Here is a 22,578-nt window from a genome sequence, read left to right on the forward strand (position 1 = left end):
AGAAACCCATCAACCTTTATTTCTTGTTTCTTAGTATCTTAAGTTAAATTCCACTTATTCCACTTTAATCTATGCATGGATTTCCTTTTAACATTGGAGTGTTCTAGCTAAAATTAGGAGGCCTTTTGCAGATCATTATGGGGAAAAAAAGAAAAAAGAACAAACAAAAAACTCCCTCAAATCTAAACATCACTAGTTAAATCTAAGATAACTTTCTAACCTTGCACAGTTTGCTCCAGTCTTTGATACATTCTTGTCGAAACCCAGCAGTAAAAGCTCCCAGATATGCTATCACACCAGCTGATATCAGAACATCTCCCGTCAAATTATCATAAGTGTTCTGAAGATCATTTGCAGCATTATTCCATCTATCACAAGCAAGAAGACACAATAAAACAGTGCTAACTATTTACATTTACAGCATTAACAGCATACTTCAATCATTTTTGTTGTTCTTTAAATACTGGTTTAATGGGGAGTAATATCATCACGTTTAGATATTTTGTTCTCATTTAGAAGTGATTCTCTATAATTTTCTCAATGCTCCCACCCATATTTTTACCTTACAGATAATCAGATAATTTGGAACCTCACAAGGATTCACAATATTACAGTTGTCAATGCCACCACACTTCAACAGAAACACAGCATTAAAGGCTCTAGCTCTATAATGGATGCAATATAAGAAAATAGAACTTTTTTTTCTGACCTTGATTTCTCTCCACCAAGACCTCCAATCAACTTCTCTGCTCTTTCTAGCTTTTTAGCGCACAGATCAACTTGAAATTCTAAACGAGCCTTTTCTTCCGTTTTCTCAATAAAAGTCTGTTCCAAAGCAGCCAAATGATTTTCCACTGCTGCAAGTTCATCTCGTTTCTGATTCAAGAGGGCCAATGTCTCTGCTAAGGACTGCTGTGCCTCTCTCAAACGAGCTTTCTTTGGTGCAACCACCTAGTAAATTACAACCAATACACAAATGCTTAAGCCACAATTTTGCATATTTATTATTTAACACAGTGCTTAGGACGAATAAACCAAGCAAAGGAAGCTTTTTAAATCCTGAGAAACTATGAACAAAAATATACCTTTGAAACCTTGTCATACACTTCCATAGCCATAATCCATTTACATAAGCCTTCTGCTGCTGAGGATGCCTTAGCCACCTTTGGTGGATCAAACTCAGGATTTGTCAGGTATTCAGCCCGAATCTTCTGCATAACTGCCGCCTGGGTAACAAAATCATTATAGTTCAAAGCTTTTATATAGCAAAGATTTGCTGCTGACACTTAAATTTATATAGATTGCCCTTTTTCTATACACTGAACCAATGAAACAGTAAAGAACTACACGGTAGTAACTGTCAGAATCCACTTCTCATTTGCTTCTTTTAGTTTTCCTATCATTTTTATTGTCCCTCCTGCCTTACCAATTCTATTTATTTTTATCCTTCAGTCAGGCATTTGGCAGTGGTATTACAAGTGGCAAGAGAGAATCACAGTAATTTGGAAGACTTAATTTACACTGCCCCTTCTTGCAAAACATGCTACTTTTTTTTCCCCCCTCAAGATAGAATTGCTGTATAACATTACAGAAAACGTATTTTGCTAAAGACAAACAAAATCTGAATGAATTATACTGCTTGTACCTATATGTTGGGACCAGTTTTGTAAGAGGCAAAGCGTATAAAATTTTTAGTGCATTTCATAAATTACAAGAATCATGTATTCTGTGAGAGTTTGGGGGGAGAGGAGATCATTTTTCAAGTACTACACTTCTGGAGGTCAAGTACATCATCTAGCATACCTAGCTAGATGTCTTCCACTTTGTCAGCACTCATTCAATACCATTATAATCAGACTTAAGTAAGAGGACCAATGTGCTAGACATTTAAAAAATGAAGTTTATAATGTCAAAGAAAATGATGTACAAAAGCTAACACACACACACAAGACCATGTAGCAGCGCTGGAGCGGGATCGTATATACAAAACATTAGCTCTATAAACAACTCAATAGACTTCTGAAATGCTGAGTTAAAATGTGTTATGGATACTGAAAAGTTACATGAGCTTAAGGAAAACAAAGTTACAGAAAGGAAAGCACTGAAAACTAACTTAACTTGTAAAGATCTTTGGCCATAACAGACATCGACAAGTTTGGGGCAAATGCCCTCAGTGATACAGTATTTTCTAACCTTTTTTTTTTTTTTTCTCTCTCTCTCTCTCTCTTTTTTTTTTTTTTTTTTAAAGAAAGATTTATATATCATAGAAATCACTGAGAAAAATGAACAAAACCTTACTGGAATGTTGTCCTTATCATATTCTTTCAAATCCTTCAAGAAATTCATGTCCCCCAGCAGTTTCTTGCTAGGACCCCAGTAATCCAAAATCTGCAAGACACAATAGGAAATAACTTTTCAAACCTTAAAGAGTAACAAAAAATTCAAAGATTTTCTAATAAACTCTTGCATATTTAATATTAAATATCTGCTTAAGACACCAATAAAACAGTGAGAAAAGAGTAGACCATATATTTTCCCTCAAGATCAAACAAAACAGTGACTCAGGGAGATTTATCTCGACGTATAAGTTGAACACATGAAATGTGCTCTCCATGCATGTTCCAGAACTCCAAATTAAGCTAGACACTGAAAACGTGTAAGGCCTATAGATCTTAATGAAAATGGTCACAGGCTATAAATTTGAGCCAGCTCTACTAGACCTAAGAAGCATTTATTTACTGAACTCTTCTATTTTGAGAAGATGATGAATTACACTTTTATTTGAAACTCATTCTCTATCATTTTACCTTGCCTCCAGTCCCTAAAGGATCTGCAATTTTTTCAGGTTTTATGTCTTTCATGACACAGACAGCAGCCATCACAAGTTTGACACCAGATGGAGGATTTTTCATTGATTTGACAATTGTTATATCAGAAGGCTGAAATAAAAGTCAAATTTTAAAAATGAAATGTACAGACTTAGGACAAATGTTATACTTTTGTCACCCTAATAACATGAATATACTAATAGCAAACAAAAGTAAAATAAATAGTATTTTAATATAGTTATAGTGATTTTTTACTGTGGATATTGAGGATACAGCATTAGTGACACAGTTCAAAAATCTATTATTTTATTCTATTAAAGAGAAATAAAAATGATAGCAAGTGCCAGTAACTAAATTAAATAAAATTATATTTGAAAATGTAGGTCAGAATATTTTTTGATTCCCTTTTGCATGAATTACCTAAAAAAACCTCATATACTTCATGACACCTCCTATACAATTCCCATCCGACCTTCTCAGCAACATTGCTTTCAGATTGTGTCTAAGTCATGATTAGAAGGAAACCTTTAACCCAAAGATCCACACACTTTTTAGCCATAAACACATATAGATATGTGAATCATCAGTAGTCAATCCTAAGCTTATCTGAAAGAGGAAATTCATATGATATTGTTGCTAGTAACTTTGGTTATTGATTATTCTTACTCCCCCCTCACTGGGCTTTCCTGCAAATAAACATTTTAATTGCATTAAAGCAACTTGTGTTCTGAATACACTAAGAGGAAACCTACTAAAATATGACTGCACAGTTATTCTCGATATCTCTGCACAGATATTTCAAAAAATAGAGAAATTGGAGCATTTCCATTTTTTTCATCTTCATGCACTCTACCAAAAATATGTATGAATACCATGATATTAAATAATTATTTAGAATGCTAAAACTTTCAATTAGCTCACCTTTAAAGTGTCAAGAGCAGCAAGTGCAGCCTCCAGGGCTGGAATTGCCTCTGCTAGGTCACTCTCACATTCATTTTTCAGTGTCTGAGCTTCTTCAGCTTTTTCTGTAGCAATCTCTTCATCTACTTTTACAGTTTTTCTTTTTTGTTCTACTTCTGCAGATTCTCTTTCTATCACCTACAGGAAATACATTGGTGAGCTTCCAACTGAGCAGCAAGTGATTCATTCAACAGAAATGGTGAAGTACAATGGTCAAAATACTAGGAAATTCTTCCATTTTCTCTTTACATTTTTCACCACTGCAGAACTTGCTCATCTTTTTAATTTATGCTAAGGAAGTCTACTGCTTTTTAGCATAATATAGCATCGTAATGAAACTTTAAGAGTGAGAGCACTGCATGAAATCTGACTACTGTCAATAACAGCTATTTAAGGGGAGCTTAAAGTTCAAGAGATGGGAAACTACTCATGCATTCAGGTTATAACTCAAAAATATCCTAGCTTGTATTAAGCTTTGCAGCCTCCTTCTCCGCAGCCAATAAAAACTAATTTTTATTAACTAAACTTATTAACTAACAATTATTTTTCTTTCAATTGATGAGTCAACTATTCATTCACATACTGCCTCTTCAGCTGTATACAATTAGAGGCTTCTAGCCTCCCTAGAGCTTATCCTGTAGTAGTGGTGGAACTTGAATCTTGCTTTGTAACTATAGGTAGAACAGATATCACTGTATCTGTAAAATCACTTAAAAATCATTACCAATGCAGAAGGAAAAACAAACAAATCAAAAAAAGTGAAATCTTGCTTTTTTTTGGATGATGAAATAACAACACACTAAGTGTATTTTCTGAAGTTGTAATTCTGAGACTGGTTCCTAAAATCCCACTGAGTTTCTATCAAATTACTCCTTTCTAGGATCCTTTCAAAATTCTCTCAGAAACCCCATCCAACCACTATTAGCATGAATGTTCCTCTAATATCCTGCAGCATGGAGCTTAGGTAAAGGTTACATATCCACTGTAGTTCAGATTTAAAAAAAAGATTTTAAATGACACTGTGGACAAACTTCTACAATTACACCATACACTGCAAGTACAAGTAAAAAGAAGGAAGCTCAAAATCCTCAGCTCAGCTCTTATTGTCCAAAAGACAGATCAGCAACTTGATGGAGTCATATGCTTGAGAACCTGTCTGAAGCCAGCTACGATGCTGAAGAAGTCAAATACAGTCTACTAGAAAGACTCCTGATTCAAAACTAAGTACTATCATGATAAAAGCATGGCTCGGCAGGCTACATATACATTTAAAAGGCAAGACCATATTTGTATAACTCTACCTTCATCATATTCGCATTCTCCAACTTAGCTTCTTCCAATTTGGGCTGCAGCTGAACTAATTCCTGTTTCATCTCACCAACCTAGATACATACAAATACATACACAAAACAATCAGGGAAGATTCTGAACTCCCAAGTAAAACTTCCACAAATTCTGTAAGGCCATGATTCTATTGAATGACTAATTTAATAAGAGAAGGAAATAATGCTTGCTTTCTTATCAAAACAGTACAGATATCCTTATTTTTTCCTCACTTCTACAAATTCTAATTTAAATGACCACATTCCTTTATATTCAAATGTAAAATATTACAAAAAGGGGACGAGCTTTTTTTGCACTGCTAAGTGATAGGGCCCACGGCCTCTACCCTAACAGCTAAATCAATATGAATCTAGGAAATAGAAGCACAAACACAATTATTACAGTTTTATCACTTCAAGACTGACCTAAGCAAAGAGGCAATTGACTTGATATTAAAATCAAACAACTTATTACGCATTAAATACAAAAATCATATTCCAACAAAAGAAATAACTGAACGGACCACATTTGTATTTACAGAAACAGAAACATATCCCTTTATCATAAGATAAGAATATATCTTATTCTTATATATTTTTCCTTATTGACACCCTTAACAAAAGAATATATTTTTCCTTATTGACACCCTTAAAAAGCCTGTTTTGTCCACAAAGGCTCAATCTAGAATATAAATCACTTACTAGATTTTAATCAGATCTGGAACTAGAAAATTCAAGCTGTTTCCCCTTACAGAAATTGGAATCCATTTCTCACCCTCCTAAATCGACAGATCTGAAGTTCTACTTTCAGTTTATCTCTCTAGGAAAAGATCTGTTTACATCCATCTTTTTGTATCTTCAGTTCCACTCCTGTCTGAACTCACCTGGGATTCAGCAAAAGCTAGCTTATCCAGGCCATTCACATATCCCTGTTTGGCTTTCATTACAGTGTCACGTTTCTGAGTTAGAAGTTGTCGAAAGGCAGCAATAAGTTCAAGATAAGAAGTAGGAGTAACATAATTATGCCGGCCCAGACTTTCCAAGAACCTATTACAAAACAAGAATACCTTTAAGATCCATTTTCTTTCTTACTTTAATTGTTATTAGAACAGGTAGGAAAATAAACTGTTTTACAAATAACAATAGTGAACAGTTTCCATAATTTATATAGCATTTTAAAGCAGACAGACCTTATATCCTCAGTTAAAAAATTCTAAGACAGACATAAGTAGTAATAAAATTCCATTACTTGTCTTACTGTTTCTCATCTCTAAAGCATTTTTCTCAAGTTCATTTACCTTAATTTTACCACTTTAAACATTTTAGTGCTTTATATTTCTAAAAAATAATGGGTTGTTTTAGAGGAAGCAAACTGACCTTATAGAAAGTGATAGAACAGAAGTATGGAAGTATTTACAGATGGGCACAACCTCCTGACGCTCATTGGCTGTGAGCTGAAGTGTTTCCAAGAACTTATTAGCCACACGTTCAAGGGCATCTTCAGGCCACGGCTGCAGGAGAAAATGGGGAGAGAAGGAATTTATAAAAACGCACCCAGGAGTCTTCACATTAAATACATATTAAATCTTTAAGGACAAATACAAATTATGTCATAAAGTGACAAATAACCCTGGGCAAACTGACACTACCAGGTATTTCAGATATTTTACATTTAAGAAGCTTATTTAGTTATAGAAGTCCCAAGATGGCATACCAAAGAGTGTGCAAAATATTACTCAAATGATTATACTGCTTTAAAATTTTGAAAAGCAAAAAGTGAAAAGAAAATTTATCAGGAGATAAACATTGAGGCAATTAAAAATGAACATACCTGTTAATGAAACAATATAAATATTTTTACATACCTGGAACCAATCAATAGTACAGCAGTTGATGAGAGAGGGAAATTGCCTAAGACGATTGCGGAAAGCATCTCCAATTGGGCTGAACGCTACTACAACGTGCAGATTTTCTTTGCAGCGGTTCACAAAAAAAGCAAACAAGGCCAAAGGACTGAGCTCTTCGTGCTTATTGCCAGCCTGAGCTACTGCACGAACACCCTTGGGAATAAAAGCTGTTATATAATTTCTCATTAAGTGTTTCTCAAGTACTTTTAACAGCCCTGTTTATGACAGAATGGAGGACTATCAGCAGCAAGAGGATGGAATCTTTTGTTGATAAAACAAAGTAACAGCATAAACTAAAACAAACAAACAAAAAAATCCACAACCAGAATAAGTAGCAAGCAGAAGTTTAGGTTAATACTACAATACTTATCTATGACCCTAGCCATTTAATCTAGAAATTATCAACTGCTACTTTGAAGAACTGAGAATGCCTAAGGACTAGCACTAAAAGTCTATCCAAAGAAGAGGTTGTTCTGGCAGTTATTTAAGACTCATTCTGTAAGTCAAAATTGAAAACCATCTCCCTCAGGAAACAAAGTCAAAGCCTTTTGGCTATCTGGCTTAATTACAATCAATTGTAGAAGAGCTTTAAGAGTTATAGAACAGATGAGGCAAATTATTCCTCTCATTACAGGAAAGCTATTACAATAAAAGCAAGTATTTCTATGTTTTATGTGCCACATGCATTTCGTAACCTTTTTTTTTTTTCCCAAATATTAACCTCTTTAAAATTATATTGGCTTTAATATACAATTTTTTTTTTGCCTTTTATAACTGAGAAAATCAAAGTTTCAAATATCAAACATACTCCTTTCATTCATTTACCAAAAGTCTCTCAGAAAAACAAACCACCTCAGAATTTGAAACTATCGATTACTTTATAAAAATATTATCCTCAGCTAATTAGCACTCCACATTAAACACTTCAGCTTAGCTGCTAATCCCTAAAACTAATCATTCTTCCATCGAAGTATACCTACTTTACATAATACAGCAAATAACACAAATGACAAATTAGATTAATAGCAGTGGAATAGGAATGAGATTTGATGAGCATTGATGATGCAGACTCTAATGAGTGATAAGTAACCTTGCCCCAGTTGACATGTTATATAGTTAACAAATTTTAGCACACAAGTTAAATACATTCAAAAAATGTAACATTGGAAGAGACAAGCATTTGCCATTTTGAAATAATATACACGGGTCTGTGTAAAAAAAAAAACCATACTAAAAATACACTGTTATTTCAGGGCCTGATATTCACAAGCAATCAAAATCCTCTATGTGCACAACATAACGTGTTTGTTAATAGAGTGAGACCAAAATTAAAGCTTGCAATAGGAATAAGTTACTTGGGTTAACTAATATCTGGCTGATTTATCTAAGTTCTGGAAAAAGTCACAAAATTAATATTTTTAATTAAGGCATACTTTACACTGATCTGGCAAATATTTGAAAAGGAAGCTGATATTTAAGAGAATTTAGGAGAATTACTATTATTTAAAAGAGTATTAAAAGAATACCTCTATAATTTCTTGTTTTTCATCTGCTGCAAAAAGATTGGGTACTTCCCCAGAGTTGAGTACACTGTCAACATCCTCCAGAAAGCCCTCCTCTTTTATTTGAGTGTCCGTGATTATAAATACAGTTTTCAAGCCTTTTACACCTGCATTCCTCAGAAGAGTCTAAAAACACAAGAGAGTTCAAAGCATTTTACACTCCAAAATACCATTCCTCGAATTAAGCCAGAACACAAACAAGTTACTAATACTCACTTTCAGGTCTTCTCTCCACTCATTCATACCATAGCTTTTAGAAATCTCTGGTTGAAACACACACATTTTTGCCATGAATGCTGCTAGACGAGTCAAAGATTGACGTCCACTTCCTCCCATTCCAACCAATAAAGCGTTACCCCCAGATTGCTTCAGAATACGGCATATACGAGACAAATGTTCCAACACATACCTAAATTGGAAACACGCTGATTATCAAGCAAGCACAGAAATAGCATTTCCCAAACAAATTTCTCAAGGGGCTGTATGTATGCCACATTGCCACAAAATTCATTCTTTCATTACTGTTCTTTTATACAAATAACAAATGGTTCTATGCAGAACAGGTATAAGAATCGCGTCTTCGGAAAGCAGTTCTCTACGTATCACTGAGAACCCCATCTATTGTAAAAAACACACACATATAAATATCTTGCAGTATGCAGTAAAGCTTTACACAAGTGTTAGCCACAGGTCATGGGGTGATAACATGTGTAGCAGTTGAAAGTGGCTTCGAAAAATAAGCTAAGTGATGTGAAAGAAGATTTGTTTGTTCTGCTTCGAAAAATAAGAACTTCTAGCCAAGATCTACCATTTGCATGGAGTCTTTAAGGCTACAGTAAGAAATGCTCTCTGGGCTGCTGCTCAACGTGGGATATTGACATACAAAAAACTAGACATACTGAATCCCAATTACAGTTCTTATTTAATATGGAGCAAATATACCTGAAAACTACAAGGTTCATTCTTGTTTTGTGTATTTGATTATATTCATCCAAACACTGCTCCACAACATCACCAAGCAGTTGAATGCTTGGAATTTCTATATAAAGTCTCTCATCTCCCTCAAGTTCTGGAATCAGGTAGTCACCGAACACTAGACTTCTCATGTTCTCTTCTGTTACCTATGGTAAATATTTAATAAAATATGAAGTCAAGTTTAATTAATACACTCCTCAATTGCAAATTTAGAAAAGTGAAATATAGATAAATATTTAAGACAGTAGAAATCTCAAGAAATTTCCTGATGTGAAAATAGTTTTTGGCCAAACTGAAAGCATGCTGCAGTAAGTTTTTTTTATTCAATGCAAAGCTGAGACACACATAATCATACATGGAAAAATAATTTTATCCACATTTTAAATAAATGTTGGTTTGAAAAGGAAGTCTATATAGAGCACTCAAATCTTTTCAAACTTTTTTTTTAATCAAATATAGCATTTTTGCCCAATGCAACTCAAATTTTCATGTATAATCGATCCATGTTTTCACTTACCATTGAGCATCATCTAGTCCTATATTATCACATACAAATACATTATTTCTCAAGTGGTAAACGACATACTTACAGGTGTACTTCCTTGTCTCAAATGAGCAAAAACAGAATCAAATGCTTCTTTGAAATGTTCTTTCACAATATCTTTCATCAATCTGAACAACCAGGCTCTATCATCATCAGCCACCAGGCGGTCGTAGAAGACCCGGAACACCTCATGTACAAACAGACGCATCATGACATGTTTGCTTTCAACTGACTCCCTCTTAATGAGCAAGCAGCCCTGGATAACACGTGAAAAGTCTCGCAGATTGAATGTGTAATGAGATTTGGCTGGTGTGGGCAAAAGATTTCCAATGGCTTTCTTATATACCTTAAAGCAACAAACAAACAAACAAAAAAAAAAAGGAACAAATTAACAGAACAGTAACTATATAATGATCATACATTTTAAAAAATGTCTTTCAAAATTTTATTTTTCCAAGAAAAACATTTCACTCTAAAAAAAAAATTACTAGCAATATCTACAGATCTCCAAGTTCTAATATGCATCTCGTGGAGTTCTGGAGCATATACCTATTACTAATCTCAACTCACAAATGGGAAAATCCTAATACATTTAAAAAGATCTGCAGCAGGAGGAGGAATACCACTCCGATCTCTCAGCTTCCTTGAATTACATGATATCCTCCTTCAAGTGGAAAACTGAATTTGAAGGTAATAAAGATGCTAAAGAACTGATCAGATAAAGAAAAGTGTCTGAACCAGCTAACCTAGAATGCCCAAAATTAGTATCTTCACTGGAAGGAGGGAAGTGGAGAGGAACATTACTTCATCATTAGTCTCACAAAAAAGACATGTCCAGAGGGTTGTAACTAGTATCTTCCTCTTGCCTTTGTATTAGATAGCCTTTCTCTGAGCTATGTCAAAACATGCCAAAGAAATTCCAGTCTCATTCAGCTGGCATATGAGGATAGGTACTACAGTGCCCACATTAACATATAATCAAAGACAATTTTCCCAGAATAAGATCACTATAATAGTAAAATTAAGACAATTTTAATCAAAACCACATGAAACTACATGTTAAAAGTAATAATGGATCAAAATATCTAAAAGTTCTACTTCACCAAATAAGTTAATATAGAGCCTGTGCTAAACAACTTGAAGTAAGCTTCCATTACACTATTTGCCTCTTACCTCTAAAGTGGCAGCAACAATTTGATTTCCAACGGTAAAGAATTCTGGAGCAAATTCATTAGTCCGCAAGTAGAAAGCTACGATAGTAGAGAAGATGCGGACCATTGTTTCATCACTAAAAGAATTAATTGTGCAAATGTTGAAGTGTCGCAAAAATCGAGGTGTTACAGGATTCCTCCCACCACCTGGAGGTCCCATAGCAGCCAACAACTGCACATCGACCAGGGTTATTTTGGACGTGTCCTTTAAATCATACCTTCAAAATAAATTACAATGTGGTGTTTATATTAGATATATCTGTGGTAGTGTTACATGTATATCTAACATATGCACATTTATATAAAAAGTAGATATATAAATTTTAAAAAAAGGACACTGAAGTCCTATAACCATGCCACAATTAACCTCAGCACCTCATGTCCTCAAGAAAAGATAATTTGTTTCAACTGGGTTATACAAAACCTCACATGCAGTTCTGAAACAAATGTTTAAAACTAAAACATGGCAAGATATATTATCTCCACTGAAGAGCAAAATATGTTTGAAGTGTACTAAATCAGAGTAATTCAGGATGCAAGGGTCAGAAAGCAGGAAAGACTCTTGAGTAATTTCTTCTGATGCATATTGTTGGTTTTGATTCCATTGAATAAATTGCTATTCATAAAAGTTATCTTAAAAATAAAAAAAATACAGAGGACAGTAAAAACTGTTCAATGAGTAAAATGAAAACTATATAAAAATGAAAACTATATAAGCTATATAAAAATACTGATAAATAGGACACTGAAACAGGTGTGCTAATTTTCACAGGCAAAGAGGAAAAGAAGGAAAAGAGAGATAAATTCAACTTGAAAAACAGTTAAGAAAAAAATGCAGATCAATTTGCTAAAGCTAAGCTTAAAAAACAACATAAACTTTGGATTGAATAAGACCAAGTTTTATGTAAGAAACACTTATTTTTAAATTATTTACAAAACACTTTCTTAAAAGACAGTCTGTTTGAAATAAAATTCTAGTGAATAAATAATCATAACAGGAAATGCAACAGTAAACTTACTCTAGGTTTCAGTTGTGTTTTGAATACCTACCAAATTCCATGGTCAAAAAACTGTCTTAAGAGTTCTATAGGAGGCTGAGCACCGTACTTCTCCAAAGCAGGCATATTCATGTCATCCACAAAAATAACACACTTCTTTCCCATCGGAGGGCCGTATACTCCTTTGCGCCTCTTGTCCAGCCTTGCCATAATAATGTTCTACAATGCAGACAGGAACATTTATAGCACGGACTAGACAGAACTATGTTACCTTTATTAAACACTATTGGCTATTTCTACTTACCTGAGTCTGACTGGCACTAGTTCGCGCTGAAAAATTAATGAAGAAGGGAAAGTAGAGCTCTTTTTCCAAGTTGTTCATTAACTTGTCTTTAATATATACAGATTTCCCAGTACCCGTTGGTCCCACAAAAAGCAGAGGTCTTCAAGCAAAAACAAGTACATCTTACACATTGGAAAAAAAACCCTAACAAGTATAAACTGATTGCAGCTATAAAAGAATGCTTTTGTGCATTCAATCAGAATAACTTACTTTCCATGGGCAATGAATAAGTCCATCAAATAAGTATATCTCACTGTATCCATTGTTGGGACTATGATATCTTGAATCTTCACATTTTTGTTATTACTAAAATTAATAGTTTTAATAAAATCATTCCAGTGAACCCAACGTCCTCTGCCTTTTAGCTAGGAAAAAAATACAGATGTAAAGTATTGTGGAAGGAACAGCATCACCACTACACATTTGAAAGGTTTTCCTAAGTACCTCACTTCTGAAATAGGAAATTAATGAATATAAATGAATTAACATCAAATGTTTCGTAAGCTCATATATTCCATTTACTTCTTTGTACGAAGGATGTGCTGAAGTGCACATCTAAGCTCAAGTTCCTTTCCTTTTCTGCTCAAGCATTCTTTAAAAAAACATATATGCAACTTTAAAAGATTATATAACTAACTCTGAAAGTACAACTATAATTCAGAATTTTTACTGGATACTATAAATGCAGCAACATTATAACAAGCTGTTCATGACCTCAATATCCTGTTTTACCTCTAGAAAGGAGCTATCTTTCCCTTTATATGAAATCAGATCTAAGCCTCAGCTTAAGCTACAGAAGGTCAGTAATATGGTAACTTTAGAAATGCTGCTAACATGTACATCTTGTTTTTTTTCTAAAAAAAGCCATCAGCACGTTAATAAGAAAATACTAATAAATGCAAAATTTATTGTGAGATTTCATCATGCACCAACAGTGAATAACATCTAATAGTCTTTGCCAAGTTCTAGCCACATTTTCCTTCCATTTGCTTCCTTTCAGAAGCAAGCAATCCATACCTCGTACATGTAGTCATAGACCAGGCCTTTTTCATCAAAGGGACATTCCCATTTTCCCACACTCTTTGGTACAGGATTTAGAGTAGATTTCCCTGACAAAGTTTCCCTCAAGAAAGTATCAAAAAGGATTCTGCTGCCACCATCACAAGTTCCACCAATGGACCAGACGGTAGAAAAAGCGAAGCAAGCCTGCAAAAGCAACAAGACAGACACCCGTCTAAAAATTTGTTACATAATATGAACCTTGTACTGATTGGTAAACCAATATAAATCTGAAAAATACTCCTCAACAGATAGATATTAAAAGTTGCCCTTCAGGAAGACTGGCATAAGAAACCTACAAATTTCATTAAAACTAAAATTTAAAAATAAATAAATAAATAAAAAACCATTTTCAAGGACTTATAGCATAAAAATAAAAGCCACTAACCAAAGTATTATATGACATGTCAAAGTCAGGGAAAGTCTCATTCATATGGTCTCAGGGATTTTCTAATTGCAAACCAAGACCTAGGATTTTTTAAAATTTAGTTTCAAATAGAAATTTTTACATTCAGTTTTCTTTAGTTTTTCCTATGAACAGTCATACAAAGTCCATGAAAATGTTCATCTAATACAGCTCATAAAATCCTTTCTGCCTATACTGAAAAAATTTTGCTTAGACTAATCAATCGGTATTGCACCAACACTTCTTTCCCTTAATAGAAACCAGATACTTTCCTATAATGCTTGCTAAACTAAAATGTACATGTAACAAAAGCAAAAGCTATCCAAGTTAACCAGAAATACAGTAAGACGGATAATACAGTTATTTCAGACTGATTTGTCACATCTAAACACCACCAAAATCTGCAGGAGAAAGAGAAGGTGTAAAACTGCATCTTATTGAGGTTGTTTTGGAGTAGTGTAATTAGTTTTGAAAGCATGCATATAAAAAGACAGATATTCATGTTGTTATAGGTTAGCCAAATTAAGAAAAGAACCACAACCATAATCCATGTGCGGATGTTCTTGTTGGTGGGATCTTCTTGCACAGTTGTACAAATCAATATTTCAAAAAGCCGTGTAAGAGATACTACAACATTACTGTTGCTTGTAGGTACCAATTCCTAAGAAATACAAAATGATAGTTATAATATTTTATGTATTAACTGTATATTTTCATTTCTGTCTTGAAGTTAAATTACTCAATTAGTTGGTGTGCTAAGTCTGAACAAATATTTGAAGGCTAAGTCAAAAGATAATTTACTATTCTCTGTCCTTGAAACAATCTCATAGTGTATAGTTCTTTAACCAGCTATGTGGTTAAAATGACAACTTTAATTATACATATTTTTAAAAAAGAATCAATTGCACCACTAAATGGGCAATATTTTAAACACTGTCATACAGAGCAGGCAAGCACTATAACTGTTTTCCTGAAACTTGAAAAACATATTTCCCTATTCATGTGACATCTTTAAAGGAAAAAAGCAAATATGGCAGCAATGGCAACAACAAAAATAACCTGAGAAGATTTTTCATTTGAATACTTACTTAATTGGATGAGAACAAACTGAAAATTATGATGGGATTTTAAGTTTCACATAACATTCCTGGTCTACCTTTCCAAAAGTATTGGGGACGGGAGGCTGTTGCAGATGCATTGTAACTGTTGTTGCTATAAGAAAACAGTTCCTCCCCACCTGTGCATAATAAAACAAAAATACACCTACACAGCAGAAGGAGCTAAAATTACCTTGCACTGTTTCTGAAGGAGTCTTAACGCTGGTGGTATTAGCCAGTTAAACAGTTCCTGCAGAAGATCTTGATATTCCTTTAGGTTTAGAGGTTCAGGCAGTTGACTCAACCAAGAGGTAACTAGTGGTGTCCAGCCCAGCTGTGATGGTTCCAAATAAATCATACCACAACGACTGACTGTAGCAGGCTAAGGAAGAATTGTAAATTCCGTTTTAGTATATACTTAACATTCTACTCTGTATTGTATTTTGATTAAATACTTTGATTTAAAAACTTACTGAAGCCTGGGAAAGATCCATTGTTTCAAAAATCAGACTCATCTGAGGAGACATCTGGATGATTTCCCCACTCATCAAACAAAGCTTTAAGTTAAAGAAGTCAAAAAGTGATAGGAATAAGAAAATGCTTTAAGTTTGACTTAGGTGACAGTCCTATACAAATATCAGCAAAGCCAAATATAACCAAAGGCAAGGCCAAACACATAAAGTACTGATTACTTGGAGCAACCATTTTTTAAAGATTTACCTGAATTCTTCACTTACATTATAATACTGTATATAAATCTATCACTAGGATCATTACAGGTATTTCCCTATCTTAAATATAATGTAATATAAAAGTAGACAGCAAGTCTTTATCTGGGCAAAGGAGAAGGAATATCTGCTGCTATTTTTGCTCATAGTGTAGGATTCCATTTGGAGTCCAGTAAAGTTAAAAACAAAACAAAATAAACATCACACGAGCAACTCTAACATAGATACCTCACAAACTCCAAAACATGACTTGTTTCCAAACACTTGCTCTTGTTCTTTTCAATTGACAAGGTGTCTGGCACTGTTCACATTTGTGCTTTTTATATATAGAATAATATTTTCAAGATATCACAGCATTTTAATTGGGAATTTAAATCTACCAACTATACCTTTTTGTTGTCATCCAGAACCGTGTTCATGCTTTCTATCCATAAGGTATCAATGGGGCCATCAAAGATAACCCATTTGCGTTCAGGAGTCTCGGATAAAGCAAATTCTCTGAAGGTATTAGCAATTATACCGTCTGTCCACTAGAGGGGAAGAACGTGGAATGAAAAAGCAACACACAGTACAGGTATTCTAACTCAAATTTGAGTAATCCCATTGATAAGTAGTGCTGTATATTGTTTTAATTAATGAACCAGAAAAAAAAAAAAAGTAAAAGAAACATAAGTTTTGGGGGGGTTTTAAGTCTTCTCTAACTAAGGAGAACAGAACATAGCTTTGCAGTTCCACAAAAGTTATGCAGTGTCTCCAACATTAAAACAAAGGTGCTTTCTCTTTGAAAAAATGCTGTAGCAAACACCATATAGGTAATCCACTTCACAGAAACTTGCAAACACGTTTTTAATAATAAGGGTCTCTTTAAATCCAGTGAACTAAGCGCTGTTTGAACTAATACTTAAAGTTGTGTTTTCATCTGTATTTAAATTATCAAAACTATGAATTCAGCACCTCAGTATCTGCAATAACGGAGTTCTGACACATATTGGATAATGGAAAAGAAAACAAAACAGTAGATCTGTGCAAAGAAGCAGAAAAATAAAACCACCAATCAAACAAGCAACCCTCAAACAACACCTCAGGTTTAAGTTAACCTGAACACACTTAACCAAAAACGCACTCAAACAAACTCCACGAAGTTTACCATGGGTGAGAGGAAGAAACAAATAAGATGGCTAATTATTATACACTTTTAAAAACAAATGTTACCTCATGAGATACCATATCAAATTGCCCAAAAAGTTGACCCATGGTGACTGATTTTGGATTCACAGTTCTAAAAATTACTTTTTCTTCTTCACCGTAACCACGTTCTTTCATAAGAGACAGTGTATCTGCCAACACATGGAGAACTTTGGTCTTCCCAGAAAAAGACTCTCCTACAAGCATAAAGCTGTTAGATGGAGAGAGAAGAAAATTTTTTTAAAAAAGTTATCAATTGACATCAATTTATCAATTGCAGTTATCAATTGACTTATCTTTAAATTGCGACTTTTACAGTCCATAAGGCAATGACATCATTCTTAAATATAAGTTTTTTATAGCTCTAGCCCTGACATCTAGAAAAAAAGATATTATTTTTAATCTAGAAAGAGGTAATACAGTTCTGGAAGAAGATAATCACTAAAAATACATCCTACACACACACATACACAAATTTAAATGACAAAAGGTCACAATATCAAATAAGTTTCAGTTTCCCAGCAATGGGAGGCAACTGTAACGTCACACTAGAAGCACTAATTGATGAGCTGTGTATTAACATAAACCTAAGACAGTATTGTACATATTCTCAACAGATAATTGCAGCTCTAAGAAGCCAGGAATAAAATGGTAGACATCTGGTAACTAATACTGTAATATAGACAAAGACTTCACTTAACTGAGAAATAAACACAAAAGTTTTATTAGGCTATTTCTGGAATTCAAGAGTATTAAAACTCCTCAAACACATTCCCAAGAATCTTTTCATGTTTAAATGCAACTTTAGTGACTGTTTCAATACAAATAGAAAGGCTTAGCATTCCTGCTGCCACTATTACCTTTATACTTAAATATTACTATCTATGGTAAAAGACGAAATAACAAATACCACTTGTGAAATAGTGACTAGAATCTTACCCATGTCTAACAATCATCATTTCATACGTCTGTATCATTTTTTCTAAAAAAACTTTTACAGGTTGGACATTATGTCGAGCACAACATTCGTTGGCACATTCCAGAAAATCCTAAAATCAAAATAAATCATAATCTTATCATTTGTTATAAGCTTTTAGATATCTGTTCTCATGATTACAAATTATAAAATGTATATCTAGACTAAGTATTTCTTACTACTACTTGTTTGTTCAGAATAAAATCAACAAGTTTTCCCTTTTCTTTTTTACCTCAATCCTTCTACTACAGAGGAGGAGGCTTGCTTTAATTGTTGCAATAAACACAACAAAACATAAGCTGGAGCATTTGTCTCATTTAAGCATGTTCAACAACTGGGACAAACACGTAAGTCAGTCTCTGTTCTCTTGGATGCCTTACACAGCCCCTCCAGACATAACAGACCTCAGCTATGCATTAAGGAGCTTTTGCTCTCAACAAAAGCAAGGGTTCTGCTTGAAGCAAAGTTCAGTTGCAATCATACTACATTTTTCCTTATTTTGCAATTATGTAATTAATATAACCTGTGTATAACTAACACATATGAATTACACTCAATTGAAAAAAATAGCAGAAAAACCCCAATGATTATACCTAAGGAAGAAGTACAAGTATACTTACATTGTAGTCTGCATCAGGAAGCTTGACTCCAGGAAACAAATCACTAGTTATACCCATGAAGAGAGGTATATCATATGACAAAAATTTGGGCTCATTCACATCCTTAATAGATCTAAGAAGCTAAAGAACACAAACATATATTTTATGGCTCTTAAGAAAACCAAGGACTAAACCTTTCTGCAGTTAAAACAATCTAATATATAATAGATTGACAAAGATATGATGGTTTTGATAGGCAGTTAAGACAAGCTGTGTCATTATTAGCACACAACCTGAAATTATAAGTGATGTAATCACACTTCATTACCTTTCATAAATGAGGAATCTAAGAAAAATAGATCAGTTATGTGACAATTAGTCACATAATGCAAATATTTAGTGAAACTGCCTTCAGACTTCAGATTTCCATTCATCAGTGAAATTCCTTAAAAATTATTCCCTCAGGAACTCACCAGGATATCTTCATCTTCCTTCGGAAATTTCAATTTTAGATTTCCAGCAGCAATCAGTACAGCTTTGACAGCTCGCATACCATAATCATAGTGAAATTGTGAAGAGAGCTGTTCTGAACAAAGTCTGTAGGTCATCACTATCTTCACTGATAATGGTTTTGCATTCAGAAATCCATATGAATATAGAGAAATTTCTGCTATCAGAGCATAGTTAGGAACCATCATGGCTACTGTTCGGAAAAGAACCTGAAATACATACCCAGATAAATATTTTTAGGTGATTAAATGAAAAGTAAAAAATTCTCAGAACTATTTGGGTCAATATTCATCCCATCATAATGTTTTATTATGATAGGATACACTAGTATGTAAATCACATAAGCAGTATATCCTTACATTCTAAAGTGGCCAGTCTGAGTTAATATCAGCAGTAGATGTGGTCTTCAGTCCCCTGGAGAATTCATTCTTAAATAGACATTCTATTATTTAGCAGACAAGTATTCTATCATCAAGTAGACAAATCTATTAATTTACCTTCAGATTATCTGGAAGCTCAGAACGTCCTGCATAGCCTGGGTTCATGGTAATAGCTACAAAACAGTTGGGGTTGAGTTTCAGTTCAGTTCCTTCAAAAACAAACACTTCGAGCTTCATCTGTATGGCTCTCTGGATGCAAAGGATCTGTTGTGCCACAACAGATAACACTTCCAGCTCAATGCGATTAAATTCATCAAAACATGCCCATGCACCTGATGAGGCCAATCCCTTGAAAAACTACAAACAAAGAAAGAAAGTCAGTGCTCATATTTGTAAGAGGAACTTACAGAATTCAAAAGACATCAAGAGTATGATACTTCAAAGCTTGATGATATGAGATACACGAATCGGATAATTTCCAGGCACATTTATAGCAAAGGTGAGTGATATACTGAAGGGGATTTTTTTTTAATCCTTTATTGATTCTAAAGAAAGCTAAAACAGAAGATCCGAACAAGTAACACTTGTTACTTTGCATATGATTATTAGCAACTGAGTTGGATTTCCTGAAGCATACGGCATTAAACTTATGTGGAAGACTCTGAATGTTGTCATTGGATTGAAATTCAATAGTAGCAGTTCACAAGCAATGCTCACTTATTTAAGCATCTTTGCAAAGTAGGGGAACAATGGTTTACATTCTTAAAATGGAGCACAAAGCTGAACAATATTTCTATTTACCTTCCCCATTGCCAGGTAATCAAGACCATCTGAGCAATTGAAGACAACACACTGCACAGCAAGAGCTTTAGCCAAATCTTTGGTGGTCTCTGTTTTACCAGTCCCTGCTGGGCCCTCTGGGGCTCCACCAAGGTTTAGATAGAAAGCTCCAATCTAAGGAATAGAAATAGTTTATGGAAATTATTTTAACTTGATTCATATGCAATAGCCATTGATGAAAAAATGTTAAATTGAACTAGATAAATAAAATTACTGTACAACACAACAAATCTATTCAAAAATAATCTTTACTTTCCCTAGAAATAGAAACAAGAGAATTCAGCTTTCCCTAAAGGAGAGCTTAGTTTTATTCGTTATCATTATGAACATGATTAGTTACTTAAACTTTACTCAAATCAAATCTTTCAGTCTTGTCTATATAGAACTTTCAAAGTCAAAGTGTCCCAGTTGCTTGGCTGCCTCTCTTTTTTACCTCCTTTTTCCCTTACTATAGTTTTTCCTCTTTTCTTAATCTTGCCCACATGTCTTTCTGTGTTCCCTTCACTTTCCATTGACCACTTATTCTATGGTCACTCCTATGAAGTATGAAAAAAATCTGACCAAAAAAATAACAAAGTCATAGGCCCAGCTTGGATGTGATAAATGTGATAAACATCAGCCAGAATCATATTACAAAAACTGAACCTATGAAAAGCAGGCACAAAAATAAACAAAACCTCCCTACCCTTATTGGTCACGTCTTTTCAAAATAGTTCTTTAAGCTCTACGAAGCTGATGATTTAAAAATTCCAAAATAAAAATTACCATGCTGTAACACCAGGAGAAGGATAGTGCCACATAAAACTTGGGACAATAGCCACCAAATCAGTTGCTTATTCAGCAGCTATAGATCATCAGACAAGGAATTTGCACTCGCATAATTTAGATAGGGGTACAATTGCTAGGATATTTTTCCATTTATTGTTTTGCTTAAAACAAAAAAAGCAAACACTCATTCACAACAGAAAAATCCACTGACCTTATAATAAGTCTGTTTCACTTAACATATTTATATACAGACTAGAATCTTTGAAGAGTGGCTGTTTTAAAGGAAACTTCATTTAGTGAACGGAAGCCCTGAAAATATGGCTATAATGAACGGTTTAAGACATACTACAAGAAAAACTACTTAGTAGCACTCATGGTAAAAGATCATACCAAGGTGCGGTAACACCTGTCTGTGAGAGGAGTAATGACAAGGCGGGGCGAGTTCCCAAGGTATTCATAGGCATATTTTACGTTGCAGTTGATGATGCGGACACGAACATTCTCAGATTCCCAATAATATCGTAGCTGTGCAAGCCACTGAAAGTCTGTTTCACTCTGCACACCTGATAAATACATTAGTAAAATAAATGAAATAAATTATTAATAATAAATAATAAATATTATAAATATTATTTATTATTAATAATTAGTAACAACAATAGAAATTTAATAACCAAATTCTCTATTCAGGTTATATTTACAACAACTGAAATGAACAATYCTTTGAGCACTAAATGCTCACATCTAAATATTGCTATGTTTTAGGCAGCAARATCAAGTAGTACAATATATTTTTCATCAACTCGGGATTAAAGTATTGAGAAGCACATGAAAAAAATATTTTTAAAGATACATACCACTTTCAATCATTTCCATGACAACATCCCTAGCATGAACATCAATAGTAACCAAGGCACCCAGTGTAATCCTTGTTTGCTTTGACAGTTTTCCCCTTACCAGCTCTACAATATCATTAAGTTGAAGTTGAAGTGTATCATAGTAATCCTTCAAACCCTGAGCGAAAARGGGGAGGGAGGAGAAGAGGGTGATTAAGAAGTGGTTATAAAACTGACTATTTGATAGTTTACAGGGTTCCAGACTTCTTAACAGGACCACTAAACATCTTTGAGACTGTTTATTAAATCATTCCTCTTCATTCCTTTCACATCATATTATCTTTCATCCACAGTTACATATTTATGTTGAAAAGTTACAGCAATTTTTTAACCTATGCTTGTTCTAAACAAGCATATTCAAGTAACAATGTAAGATGTAAACCTCTACCAAAATTCATGCACAGCAAACTTGTATGATATTATATTGAATCTTATTTTAATTGTAGAAAAATGTAAATGACTTGGTTAAACAAACGAGAAATTA

The 22,578-nt window shown here is 33.9% G+C and overlaps 1 protein-coding gene across 1 annotated transcript in view; it reads right to left on the reverse strand.

The window, feature by feature from the left end:
* The window catches only part of DNAH12 (dynein axonemal heavy chain 12), a 54,643-nt gene that overhangs the window by 14,652 nt on the left and 17,413 nt on the right, over positions 1-22,578 (reverse strand). The window contains exons 24-54 of the mRNA XM_026035415.1: positions 22,056-22,212; positions 21,589-21,761; positions 20,392-20,544; positions 19,708-19,947; positions 19,174-19,419; positions 18,722-18,841; positions 18,065-18,174; positions 17,153-17,336; positions 16,330-16,470; positions 15,686-15,769; positions 15,406-15,594; positions 14,657-14,776; positions 13,668-13,856; positions 12,861-13,015; positions 12,612-12,750; positions 12,360-12,526; positions 11,272-11,527; positions 10,145-10,444; positions 9,522-9,700; positions 8,796-8,988; positions 8,544-8,705; positions 6,976-7,170; positions 6,488-6,621; positions 5,995-6,157; positions 5,090-5,170; positions 3,750-3,926; positions 2,808-2,939; positions 2,299-2,388; positions 1,086-1,226; positions 710-951; positions 221-368 (exon numbers count right to left, since the gene is read on the reverse strand). Of these exons, the coding sequence (XP_025891200.1) occupies positions 221-368; positions 710-951; positions 1,086-1,226; positions 2,299-2,388; positions 2,808-2,939; positions 3,750-3,926; positions 5,090-5,170; positions 5,995-6,157; positions 6,488-6,621; positions 6,976-7,170; positions 8,544-8,705; positions 8,796-8,988; positions 9,522-9,700; positions 10,145-10,444; positions 11,272-11,527; positions 12,360-12,526; positions 12,612-12,750; positions 12,861-13,015; positions 13,668-13,856; positions 14,657-14,776; positions 15,406-15,594; positions 15,686-15,769; positions 16,330-16,470; positions 17,153-17,336; positions 18,065-18,174; positions 18,722-18,841; positions 19,174-19,419; positions 19,708-19,947; positions 20,392-20,544; positions 21,589-21,761; positions 22,056-22,212 (5,160 nt within the window). The remainder of the gene's footprint in view (positions 1-220; positions 369-709; positions 952-1,085; positions 1,227-2,298; positions 2,389-2,807; positions 2,940-3,749; positions 3,927-5,089; positions 5,171-5,994; positions 6,158-6,487; positions 6,622-6,975; positions 7,171-8,543; positions 8,706-8,795; positions 8,989-9,521; positions 9,701-10,144; positions 10,445-11,271; positions 11,528-12,359; positions 12,527-12,611; positions 12,751-12,860; positions 13,016-13,667; positions 13,857-14,656; positions 14,777-15,405; positions 15,595-15,685; positions 15,770-16,329; positions 16,471-17,152; positions 17,337-18,064; positions 18,175-18,721; positions 18,842-19,173; positions 19,420-19,707; positions 19,948-20,391; positions 20,545-21,588; positions 21,762-22,055; positions 22,213-22,578) is intronic.

Source organism: Nothoprocta perdicaria, unplaced genomic scaffold (assembly GCF_003342845.1).
Source record: "Nothoprocta perdicaria isolate Ctin4 unplaced genomic scaffold, notPer1 scaffold_16, whole genome shotgun sequence".
Classification (NCBI taxonomy): Eukaryota; Metazoa; Chordata; class Aves; order Tinamiformes; family Tinamidae; genus Nothoprocta; species Nothoprocta perdicaria.